Source organism: Tenrec ecaudatus, chromosome 3 (genome assembly GCF_050624435.1).
Source record: "Tenrec ecaudatus isolate mTenEca1 chromosome 3, mTenEca1.hap1, whole genome shotgun sequence".
In the NCBI taxonomy this organism is placed as follows: domain Eukaryota; kingdom Metazoa; phylum Chordata; class Mammalia; order Afrosoricida; family Tenrecidae; genus Tenrec; species Tenrec ecaudatus.
This window is the reverse complement of record NC_134532.1, coordinates 174,800,949-174,814,613: the sequence shown is the minus strand read 5'-3', so window position 1 is coordinate 174,814,613 and position 13,665 is coordinate 174,800,949. Positions and strand designations below refer to the sequence as shown.

The following is a 13,665-nucleotide window of genomic DNA, read 5'->3' as shown; positions in this document are numbered from 1 at the left end:
ACTTCCCCGTATGGTTGTCCTGTTTTTTTTTTTTTGGTTGTTTTTTGTTTACAGGATCGAATCACAAGCTCTTTCTGCCCTGGAGAAGCTGCTGGATTCTAAACACCAACCTTTCAGTCAGCGTCTGCGTACCTCATCATCAAGCCACCAGGGCTCCTGGGGTATTGAGTAAATACATAACCGAGTGAACTACTATCAAATATCATTCATACAATGAGTTAAACTGTGGTTCAGAACACACATTTTTGAGACAATTGTTCAGGACTATCTGACCAACGGCTGAGAGAAAGCACGCCTCCCCAGGGCCATAGGTTTGCTTTTTCTGACCCATCAGAACACTCAGCTTATCTTCAAGTGTTTGGATTTATTCCATTTTCTTTATATTCAAGATTTTACTGAACAAAAAAATATCCATTTCTTGTTGCTACCAAGAGGATCTCCAAAAATCACTGCATGTACAATCAGATAAGTGGCCCTTGTTAAGGACAGTGCCCCCGGAGATGTTAGGGCGGCTGGTGATCATTAATTTTGTGTACAGTGTACTTTTTAAAAAAACGACAAGTCTGTTTTCTCATTACAACACACAAATATGCACCACAGGTCTTTAATCGCCCTATTTCCCGTGCCCCTCCTTTCGAAGACGGGTATCCCTTCTGATTAGAATGCTGCATTGACTCCACTTTCTGAGAAGAAAGATGCTTTACTTGTGCTTCACTGTAGAATTGGATACTTCTCCCCATAGGTGGCTTGTATTTTTTAAATGGAAAAATTACATAGAGCTTTTATTTTAGAAAAGAATAAGTTTATCTTAAAAACAGTTAAAAAGACACCTGTGTTAAATGTATCATCTTTTAAGAAATTACTGTAACCATAAAACTACATTAGACTTTCTGATTTCTCCATAGTGTCCTTTGATAAATAAACAACCCAATAAACCATGTTAAACGCCCCAAAGGTGACCGGAAAGAGAATGCGGGCGTATTTGTCTATTTTACTCGTGCCAGACCCAGAAGGTGGTGGAGCAGAGGGTGGAGTGGTGGCTGACAGCTTTCCAGGAGCTCCCACTGCATTCACCGTGGTCTGAATCCTCTCCAGTCTGGATCCAAATACACGGTGGGTAGAAGCAGACCCAATGGATGCTCGCTGGGGCGCACGCCCAGTTCCAGCAGGAGTGGAGGGAGAGACGGGTGGACGTGCTCTCGCAGCAGAGATCGTTTCAGCTGCGTTTGCACTGCTGAATGGATTTGGACTGGAAGCTAGGTACGACTGTGATGTGCTTCCGGATGATCCCTGAACGACTGTGGACGACCTGCTCGAATGGTTTCCCACCTCAGTTCTGTTACCAACACCAGTTTCAGAGTGAACCAAGGCATTTGTCCTTTTCCGCATGTTCAAATTGGCATCCGTGCTCTGAAAAGTAATATTAAAATTATATTAATTATAGAGGCATTGTGTAGATTTGTACTATTTCAAATAAGAGAAATACCTAAGATTAGACAGTCACATAGCATATACCTTTATCAATATGCTAAAAATTCTCAGTGTGGCATAAACGTTTAAATTGTATTACTGACCTGAGAGATGTTGTGCATGCATTAGATATTGCGAGTCAAAAATCTTCTATTTCAAAACATCATCCATTCTCATAAATAATTAGAAAGAAGACTCTAGAGCTATGCCCTAAGGTTATACTTGATTTCATTTTGGCATTTCTTCATTATGACTCTAAAAGTTTTTGGTGAAATTTTATTATAACATATGTTCCTTAATATGTTACATAGAGTTCAATGATTTTTGACATGTTTGTGATCAGGAAGAACTGTGATTACTCTTTTCACAGAACTTCCAAAAATCCCTGGATTTTATTGTCATGAAAGAATCTTAGATGCATTCTTCAAAACCCTAAAAATCCTGAAAAAAATTCAATTTTCAACACAATAGTTATTATAAAGAAATATTAATTTGAAGTAGTTTATTAGACATAAATGGCATTACTACAACAATCCTACAGATAGCTGAATTCAAACCATTATCAAAGACAAATGCTTAAATTAAAATATAATTAACTATTTTCCATCAAATTCTTATATGTCTAGAACAAGATGATATTTGAGCAAAGCTGCATATTACACTGTGAAGATAAATTCCTACTAGAGTTTATGGGCATGGCAATGAAACAGTCAACTCTAATTACCCATACTCAATGAAGGAAAGCAACTGCTCAATGATTTCTAATAGTCTCACATGATTTTTGTAATAGATTTTCCTCCATTATCTTTATTCTATATTATGTAAAAGTTATGCTGTAATTATTTCTCTCGCCCTCTACTATTTTTTGAAAGGAATGGTAGAGTGGAGAAATGAAGCAGTGGACGGGAAGAGAAGAGAAGTTAAAAAATGGATGATTGGAAGGGACAATTCACATATAATACACCAGGTAGATAAATTACATACAATTAATTGACTTTACAAAGAAAAGTTTTTCCTATGCTTATGAACCTTTTCTAGGACTACATGAAATTTACACACTTATCAAGCATGCTGAAAAGTCTCCAATCCACATCTCACATTCTAGAAATATTACCTGGTGGCCACTACTAGAGATAGAAAAAGGCCTCACAAAATCCAGAAGCAAAGAAGCTTCTCAGAAGTTTAGGAACTATTCTTCATGTCAGCATAGAATATTTGACTAAGCACATTGAGGTTGAATTAAGGAGAAAGCATAGCCCAACATGTGGCATCTAATTCTGGTGGAAACAATGGAAACCAATAGTAATAATATAAACACTCAACACCCAAAACATAAACAAAACACAGCCCCATTGTTTGTCCTGATATTTTCCTATATAAAGCAATTGCAAGAAGCCACAGTGCTTTCTCCACTGGACCTGAAGTCAATTCCAGCTCCAGGTGACCCTGTGCGTTTTCCAGTAGAACTTCCAGTGCTGGCTTTTCCAAGTATGTCATGAGGTCTTTCTTCGAAGGTACTTCTGGGTGGATTCCAACCTCTGACCTTTTGGCTAGCTCCTGAACACATGAACTGTTTGCCATTGGTGATGAATTTTCAGGTTTTAACTCCACCCACCCCTGCTAGTTTTTAACCAAAACATGGATATAATTAATTGTCATTGATTTGAAATCAGAATCCAGTGGCTTTGATATATAATGAGGGAGATAGTAAAAGATAACGAGAAACATTTTTTGCAATGCCATATCTGATAAAAGACTAACTTCTAACACATATGAAAAACTTGAACATCTCACCCCTCAAAAGGTAAGTAATCCGATTAAAAAGTGGGCAGAGGAGATGAAAGAATACATTTAGACAGCCAACAATGAAGAAATGCTTGATATCATTAACCGTAAGAGATGCGCATTTAAAAAATGAAATATTATCTGACTCTATTATTAATGGCAAAGTTAAAAAAAGAAGAAGAAAACAGCATGCTTGAGATGGCGTAGGGAGACTGGAATGTTCGTATAACCTCATCCATTGAAGGCGCCGCACTACACTACAAAGAGCGCGACACAGAAGTGCCTAGTACAGCACTTCCTGGAAAAACAAGCTGGCAACAAAATGGCAGTATGATCCAGCAACCGCACTCACTCTCAAAACTCCCTGCCATGGAGTCGATTCTGACTCACAGCTCTCCTCTAGGACAGGGTCGAATTCCCTCGTGGGGGTTTCTGGGACTCTAACTGCTATGTGGGTAGAAAGCCTCGAGAGAAAGCTGAGGCACAACAGTCCACAAAGACTGTGATCTAGCCGCTCCTTTTATGACTAGCAACTGGGGTCTCCGGGTCTGTGATCAGCCATCGAAGACTCAGCTATTGGGTTCTATCCTCCTAGACCAGTGGTTCTTGACCTTCCTCACGCCACGACCCTTGAATGCAGCTCCTCATGTGGTGGTGACCCCAACCATAAATTATTTCATAGCTAGTTCATAACTGCAATTTTACTACTGTTATGAATGTAACATCTGGAATGTAAATATCTGATATGCAGGATGTATTTTCATTGTTACAAATTGAACATAGCTAAACATAATTAATGCATAGTGATTAGCCACAAAATAAAATGCAATTATATATTGTGAAATATTTATGTTTTCCGGTGGTCTTAGCCGACCCCTGCAAAAGGGTGTTTTGACTCCCAAATGGGTCACGACATACAGGTTGAGAATCGCTGTATTAGAGCAAAAATAGTTCAACCACAGCAACAAACAACCTCCAGGAAACAAATTTTTATAAAGGGCTAATGGGCCATCACATCCTTAGCCAGCCTAAAACCAGAACTAGATGCTAGTATCTGCCTGTCACTACTGATGGACTCACAGTAGGTAATCCAGGGCGAGAGGGAGAAAAACATTGTAGAACAAAATTCAGGATCATCCAAATGGACCAGATTTACTAGCCTGATAGGAACTGGGGGAACCCCCAAGAGTACGGTTCTTCCCACTCTTCAAACCTAGAATGGAACCTATTCCTGGTGATCATCTTGCAGCCAAACACTAAGTGAATGATCACCCTGTGAGAAAGGTACTCCCCAGAATAACAAATCACACAATACCAAAAGGGCAACATTTGTCCCAGACAAAGTCCAGAAAGCCACAAGGAGCAGGAAGGAAGGATGAATGAAAATGGAGAACCCAGGGCGGAAGTGGGAAGAGTGCTGTTACATGGAAGCATCCAATGATAGGGAAAGAACCACTTGGAGGGGTCAGGTGGAACAAACACCCCATGACCCAGTAACTGATTGCTCTCACACATCCGGGAAGAATGCTTGTCCCACGCACTAGACAGAAGACGCCTCATTATTCATCTCGCACTGGGTAGGAAGGATCCTCCTCAGTGCTCTGCCTCCAGAACCTAAAACAATCAGCCACTGCTGTAGTGCTGTCTAATGCATTATCAAAGCAAGATCCCAAAGGACCAATTCCAAGTTACTTAACTGTATCTCGACCCCAAACCCAACATTTACAGGAGTCTGTCTTTTTTCACTCTTCCTTCTAGATTAGTATCCTTCTTGAACTTAGCCTTCTTCTTGAGCATTCTGAAATCCCAGCTCTGAATCATATCATAGTTGGTACAGCTATTACACTGATGGTATCAGTTGACCATCCCTCTCTGGATCCATATCTTTTAAAATGATTTTGCAACTTCCCCCAACAAGAGGTAGAATCTATGTCCCGAACCTAAAGAAATCTGAGCCACAGTTTGTCTTTCCCAGGACAACCATGTGTGTTGGAAGTGACAGTGAATCAGTTTTAGGCCTCAGCTGCCACCACCACCACCACCACCACCACCACCACCACCACCACCACCACCACCACCACCAGTATGGACTAATGTGTTGAAAGATGCTAAGCCACTTGGAGTACTGCCAATAAGACCAGTGAACCCCTCCTAGATCACTACCAATAGCCATCCAATCGCCAGACTTGCGAGTCAGTCCAACCTAAGAAGAGTACATGAGCTCCATAGTCAAACTTGGCCAAGGTCATCAGCACTGTTCAGTTGACTCCTAGATTTGAGAGGAAGTGTGTTTATTTTATGTCATAAAGGATAAAGAAAGTTGCTGGCTTAACGAGCATACGAATAATATGCACACTGCCCTCAAATTTTCACCTAACTACTGTAGCAGATTGCTTTTCTGACCATGACGGCCTTGGTAGCAGCTCTATGCTATCCTATAGGGGTCACTATGAGTCTGAATCAACTCCAATGCAATGATCTTGCTCCTTGTCATGTGCCAAACTCTGGAGAGGTGTTTTTGTTTTGTTTTGTTTTTTTGTTTTTAGTTTTGTTATGACAGTAGGTAATTTATACAGACTAATTAAATAAAGGTTCCTAGAGAATTGCCAATCCTCTTAGGCGGGAAAAGTACCTTGGAGAACCTCTAGGGGACACTGTTTCCTAACCACAGATTAAAATGCCAAGGTTGGTTTCCTTTTATCATCCCAGTGTTTAAAAATCTCACTATTTTAAAATTGGGAAGAGTTTTGGTGATCAACATCTCAGTTCCTCACTCTACGGTAAGGAAAAGTGAGCGCAAAATGGTTGGGATTGGTTGGTAGTGATTACTAAATATACGAGTACATAAATCACACATACACAACCTTAGAGTCAATGTGGACTCCTAACTGCCCGATCACACAGGGTGTCCAGGGCTGTGAGTCTTCCTGGGTTGCAGAAAGCCCTCTCTTTCTCCAGAGGAGCGGCTGGTGGTTTCAAACTGCCGACCTTGTCCTCTCGGTCTCATTTTCCAGCTAGCATCTCTACTCACAAATGTGGAGGAAGCGTTTCTAAAAGTGCACTTATGTATTTGAACCAGTCACATATTTATGATAGTCTAGTGTATTTCTCAGGAATAATTATTCAAGAATTGGAAATCAAAAAAGAGTACAGGTCACTTTCATTTCATAATGAAGCATTGTTTAACAAATGCATCCAGAGAATATTTGATTCTGTATAAGATTTTCTTTTAGTTTGATTTTGCTATTTGATTGCTTTGTCACCCAAATATTGTGAAGGTTCATGTGACTTCTCAAGGAGAAAATTTATCCGTTAAATGATACGGTTATTAACCAACACTCTAGTGATTATGTTTTAGCTTTCTTCTTCCTCTTCTTTTTCTTTAAAAAACCTGTAAATAGTCATTCATCAAGAAGTATTTTTGAACTATCTTTATCATCTTAGTGGTCCTGACTTTAATTAAGAATTTGAATCAATCTTCCACGTGGTCCATTCCATTTTATATGAATCATATGTTTAGCATTTTAAGGATTATATCTTGACATGTACTATATGACAAGTTACAAATATCAGAGAAATATATACCTGAGAATTGAAGAATGTTTGGGACAAAAACGAAGAACCTAAGCAAAAGTGATTGAGAAAAGTAATCAATGGAAACAAGAGAAATAAGAAACCAACAAGTCAAAGTATGTACAGTGTCACTAGAATTACGTGCTGAAATTGAAGATCAAATTTTTTATGAATTTCTAGAGTACAAATTGTTACTAACCATTATACCCTAATGCATACAGCGGGTGCCCAATTTTCACTGACTAATTACATACAAATAGATTTAGTAAACAAGATTATTTTCACATTAAGAAAATATGCAAAACTTTCTCTCCAGGTAACTATTTCTTTGTATATGCAAATTAACAGAATATCGCAGGCAATGCCTGAGGCCTATAAACTATCTTGCCTCAATCTCCAAACTGTTTGAGATTGCTGAAGAAATCTCAAGTCTTTAAATCCTAATCTAAAATGTAAAGAAAAATTAGTGTGATTTCAGGCTGACAGCTTTTCTCTCTTCAAAGCAACCAAATCAATGCTCAAGTGATCTGGTACCGATGTCCTAAGGTCTACCATGAAAAGTCGGTGTTATTGTCCATGATGCTAAGCCACAAATGATAAAAGAAGATTCTGACTTACAGAGCACAGGAATAATACACACACAGACTTTACGTTCTGTAGCAACTACCAGGCGGTGTGCTATGGAAAGATTACGGTAGTGCTATGGGGCAGCTCTACTCTGTCCTGCAGGGCCTTGAGGAGTCAGCAGCATCAGCTCCAAAGCAATGAGCTTGCTGTTGGCAATGTGTCATAATTGCGCTAGGTTTTATATGAATATAAAACCATCAGTAGTTCCCTGAGTATTCGTCAGACACAGTGGTATCAAGCAGGAAAAGCACCTAAGCGTCATTTGAATTCTAAGAAATGATTTAGTTTGAAGTCATTTGTCATTAGTCACAATAGCCCGAGGCAAGGAAACTGGTGAGGAAAAGATATGAGATGGCAGATTCAAACATCACCAACAAATTAAAGCAACAACAGGCAAACAGGAGCAGATCCAAGCAATTCGTCAATCATGGCTGTGATCGGACATAATTTCTGCAGAAGTATTAGCAACTGCAAATATATACGTGTATATGCATCTCCATTTATTATTCTACCAACAAGCAGTGAGATAAAATGACTAAGACTAGGTTTGCAGAATGCACACAATTCTTGGAGTTATTAAAATCAAACAAGGCTGAAAATGAACAGGCTTATCTTATAGACTATCAATGAGTCACATTCTCAAAAAAAAAAATCCAATAACATAAAGGTATTTATTCACAGCCATTCTTACAGGGCTCCAGGGGTGAGCCACATGTCTTATTTAATAAGGGAATGAGGAAATAAGATAGAGCAGCTGAAACTAAACTCCAAGGTAATTGTTTATCGAGGACTATTAATAGTGTTTTCAAAAAGTGCTACCCCACAGAAATGGGAAAACATCACTTCCAAATAAACATGCTAAATATTTCATAAAGAGTCACCCGGGGACTTTATCATGCATGGAGCCGCAAACGGCAGAAATGAGAATGTGCAGTTCCCTGTTAATTATATTTCATTTTCCCTAAAGTTGGCATTTAATTCAAGGTCTATATTCATTCAAGTTATAGAAATATTGCTTGCAATATCAATCCCTGGGATGAGAAATTTCTATCTTTAGTTTGGAGTCCCTCGAAAATAACAAGATCTTTAATTCACTCATTTGGCCTTTATATATTTGCCAGTTGAGGCCTTTAAACATCAGGATGTCTCTACCTCTTCTAAATCTTTATAAAATGGCTTAGAAACGACTTACAAACATAAAGGCAGAAACCCCATTTACAGAAAGTGCTAATCGGTAATGATACTTGGGTGGTGGTCCATGGAGCAGAAGTTGAAACTATTGGCTAAGTATTAAAAGAGTAAGGATTGAGGGCTTGAAAATCAGACCTGAATTCAAATTCTGAGTTTGCCACTTACTAGGGGCAAGGTATTCATCAGGACATTTAACCTCCTGAGACCTCGAAGTTCCTCTTGCTAAACCAAGGTTAATCATGGTACCTTCTTCATAATGAATAAACAGAACCATGTATCTAAAGCACTTAGCACACTGCCTACTAAGTAGAAAGCATCAAATGGATTGTGTACAAAAAGCACAGCAGCTACTGTATATAATTCTGATCTCCCCCAAAATGGTGTCTCACTCTTGTAAATTTGGAACACATTTTCCATATGTCTATGAAATATGGTTAAGGTTTCGAAGCTTCAGGATGGCAGAGGATCCCTGGAATGAAGGATCATTTTAGAGAGAAGTCAGCAAAGCGGATTGCTGCCTAAAATGACGCTGAAGTGCTGGATATAGTAAAGGTGAGAATTAACAGTAGAGTAAACCCAGGAATTTATGTGAAAGACATATACTTTCTAAACTTCTGGTTAAAAAAAAAGATTTGCAATGTAACACTTTATTACGTGGTGCTTCTGTACCTATTTTTATACGAATGCACTTTTAAATAACTGCTGAAATCATATGCCATGTTCCATGTAGAAGGGGAAAAAAACCATTAGCTGCAAGTATCTCAGTGTCTGTGTGGAATGAATTCTTCCCTCAGAAAAATGGGTTGAAATTGTAAAACTTGACACCCATGAACTTGGAAGTAGCATTGGATAGGGTCTTTGAAGATATCTGCTGAGTTAACATGAGGTCATTCTGAAGTAGATCCACAGATCCATACATGAGAAGGGACAAGGGGAGGAAGGCAGAGGAAGGAATGCCGTGCGAAGATGTATCTACCAGACAAGAAAGGCGCTTTCTCTAGACTTTGAAGCAATGGCAACCAGCCGAGCCACTAATTTGACTTCAATTCTTCATAACTGTGGGGCATCGCATTTTTGTTTCTACAAGCTACTCAGTTGATGGTATTTTGTGATGGAAGCTCTAGGAGAGTAATAAAATATTTAAAAAGGATAGTGGGTTATTAGAGAGGGCCACCTCGGGCATTAATATACCAGATTACTCACATTTCTCTGAGTCTTTTCCAACCATCAATAAAGTCTAGAAACAGGATCATAGACAAACAGCACAAACTGGAGGCACTGTTTGAATCTCACTCTACTCACACACACGGATGCACACACACACACACACACACACACACCATGGAGACCCTTTGGGCTCATAGAGGACCTGGGGGGCAGCGCAGAATTGCTCCCTAAATTTTCTGAGGCCATAAATCTTTACAGAAGCAGACAGCCTTGTCTTTCTCCTGCAGAGGAGCTGGTAGATTTGAACCACCAAACTGGGATTAGTGTCTAACACCTACAAGGTGATAGAAACCTTCATTATTCTACGCAAAAACAGCCAGATCACAATTCCAACCTTGTCAACCCAGTTTGGCTGGCCCACTTTCTGAATATGAGTATAAAGGGTTATTAAAACATTTGTATCTGTAAATATATTGGTCTGGCACTATGGGGAGGGCTCCACTTTTTTCTTTACCGCTTATATATGGCAAACAGACAGACTTTCTTCATACAAACTGGGAATAGGACATGAGGCAGCGAAGGGCCAAGATGGAGAAAGGGAGCGAACAACAATTGTCACAGGAGTTAAAAGTTCAAATATTGAGAGGTTTTAACTTCCATAAAGTTCAATTCAATACACACACACATTTTAAATGTTTTTAAATAGTGAATGTTACACTAAGCTTTTCCTAAGAGAAAACATGAAAACCTAAACAACCTTGCAGTACTTTATTCTTTCAGATTTTTTCTTTGTTTCTCACCTCTTCTTTCCGTTCTTCTCTGAAGAATGCATACACCTTTCTGGTAACCCTACATCCTAGGTAGAGTCAAGACATAAGACACAAGGAGAAGCTGACATCGTGCTTTCAAGGATAAGCATTCATTTCTTTTTAATATTCTTAGCTGTGCTTGATAAAAAAAAAACTTTCATACCCACCAGGAAGGGTCTGTATCCTGACCCTAACATGTCGAAGTTGCTTACATGTAAGGTCCCTTGAGCATACATCTTGGAGTAGTTTTAGCACCCTTTCACCCAATTGAGAGGAATTCAGTTCCCTGGAATTTCTATTAATCATCTAGTTTGGATTTAGACCCAACTCTTCCTTCAACTATATAGTCTTTCCTTCTAAATATCATTTTCACATCTGCCTCCATTTAAACTTTTACATTTATGACTTTGCATATAGTTCATAGCGTGTGAGTGTGTGTGTGTGTGTGTGTGTGTGTGTGTGTGTGTGTGGTAGATCTCAGAGCATATGTTGGTTTCAATTTTGAGAAAATGTCATTGAGAATATCATTCATTGACTTTTTTCTTCATGATTTATATTACAAATATCCGTAAATGCTTTCAAAGTGGAGTTATTTTAACTTGTGGCTGTCGAGTTGATTCTGGCTCATGGTGAGCTCATGTGTTTGTCAGCTTTACGGAAACATATTACCCAGCCTTTCTTCTGTGATACTGGCTGGTTCAGTCAATCTTCAGGTCATAGAAGTAGTGTAAAGGCCTTTTGTGTCAACCATACACTTCCAAGTTAATAGGCACTGAACACCGAAAAAGAATCTTGGTAAGCTTTTCAAATCTTACCAGGCGGCCAGATGCGTTCACTTTTTATGCAGCAACATGATCCTATGATAGGATCAAAGTAGTCAGAAAATCACATGGAAAATAGAAAATATTTTGGATAATGCTTTATTCCTATTATAGACTTCATATGGTTTGATCATAATGAAATTTTGCTATGATTGCCACCCATAAAGAGTTAGGTCCATGCCATGCCCACAGGAGGCTGGCATACCACCTAGTTTGAGTAACAATTTTATTTGCACCAGCAAAGGCAGTAGGGGGTATTATTGAAAAATCAAGCATCTATCAAAACCAGATCCTCAGTATACTTCTGCTGGGTGAGGGGTGGGGTGAGGCAGGTGGAGTTAGCTCAAACATGACTCTACAGGTACCTTTGTTATATCAGAACAAAAAAGTCTATGATTATTGAAAACTTCCTCTATAGAAAGTTAAATTTCTATGGCGTATTAATGTTTGCCTACTAACTCTAGACATTTTTAACAACTTTAATATATATATTTAGAAAAACAAAACAAATGAGAGTTTCATGTCTCCTCTCTTGTTGAAAGTGCTATATGATTCACAATTAGGCCTATAAGCAATACATAATTTATATATATATATATATTAATTTATCAGTTTTTGAAAAGACATTAATTCCGTCTTTTTTTCCTCCCTCCCTCCCCCCCTTCCTCTAACAAATGTGTACTGAATGCCTAATCTTCTGATTAGAGTAAGAAATAAAAATTACAGTTCTCTCAGGAATGTTACATATAACCCTCTGCCATCAAGTCAATTTCAATTCATAGTTTCCCTATAGGACAGCGGTTGGGGGGTCAAACAATCCTTTCACAGGGGTCACCCGATTCATCACAGTAGCAAAATGACAGTGATGAAGTAGCAGTGAAAACAATTTTGATGGTTGGGGCAGGGGGGTGTGTCATCACCACATGAGGAACTGTCTGAAAGTATCGCAGCAGAGGAACGTTGAGAACCACTGCTCTCGGACAGGTAGAACTGCTCCTTATGATTTCCAAGACTAAATAGTACTGGAAGCTGACTGCCTCATCCTTCTCCTGTGGGGTAACTGCTGGGTTCTTGTGGTTATTCACCAATCTTGTTAGAAGCTCACTGCTTAGCCCAGTGTGCCATTGAGGGCCTTTTGTATAGAAAGATTATATTTTAGATATAATATTGTTTGATGCCATTGAGTCATTCCTGAATAATACTGACCCTATGTCCAGCAGAACAAGACTTCCCTATCTGTGCCATCCTCACAATCTTTGTGATAGCCGCGCATATTATTGCAGTTACTCTCAAGCCAGGATGAAGAGGGTCTTCTTGTTTGTTGATCCTGCACCATAGCAAGCACGATGGATGTTATTCTCCAGAGACTGACTGCTCTTGGTCAACATGTCCAAAGAACTAGAGACAAAGTCTTCAATACTCACTTTTAAGTTCATGGTATATCCAATATTGTTTGTAAACACCGTAATTCAAAATCCTCAAATTCTCTACAGTATCACTGACTCATGGTCCAGATTTCCCAAGCATAGGAGGCAATTGAAAAGTCCATCGCTTGGGACAGGCACACTGTAATCCTGAAAGGGGCATCTTTGATTTTGAACACTTTAAGGATATTTTGGGGCAGAGCGGCAATAAGTCATTTGTTTTCTCCAGTGCTACTTCCATAAACATCCATTGTAGATACAAATAAAAGGAAATCTGTGGCAATCCCAATATTTTCTCTAGCATGATGTTGCTTATTGGTCTAATTGTAAAAGTTTTGTTAACTCTATGTTGAGGTATAATCTATACTGACGGCGATAGTCTGTATTCTTTTTTTATTAGAAGATCATTTTATTCACGGTTCTTGCAACTCTTAAATCAATCCATATATCAATTGTATCAAGCATGTTTGTACATATGTTGTACATGTTTCACCATCATTCTTTTCTAGACATTTACTTTCCATTGAGCCCTTGGTATCAGGTCTTCTTTCCCTCCTCCCCCTACTCTTGTGACCCCTTGATAAATTATAAATTATTATTATTTTCATATCTTACACTGACTGGTCTCCCTTCTCCCATGGTTTCTGTTGTTCATCCCCCTGGAAGGGGGTGTGGTATGGCTATGTGTCCATCATTGCAATTGGCTCTCCTTCCTCCACTCCCCTTCCCTTCCTATTTTCTCCCAACACTTCTGGTATTGCCATTCCCATTCCTATTCCTGGATTCAGTGTGTTGTGA

The 13,665-nt window shown here is 39.0% G+C and overlaps 1 protein-coding gene across 3 annotated transcripts in view; it reads right to left on the bottom strand.

The window, feature by feature from the left end:
• Nucleotides 1-876: 876 nt before the first annotated feature.
• Nucleotides 877-13,665, bottom strand: part of GABRA4 (gamma-aminobutyric acid type A receptor subunit alpha4) — a 109,904-nt gene continuing 97,115 nt past the window's right edge. For all 3 annotated transcript variants that reach the window (XM_075544980.1, XM_075544981.1, XM_075544979.1), the window contains one exon: nucleotides 877-1,410. In XM_075544980.1, coding sequence (XP_075401095.1) covers nucleotides 877-1,410 — 534 coding nt within the window. The remainder of the gene's footprint in view (nucleotides 1,411-13,665) is intronic.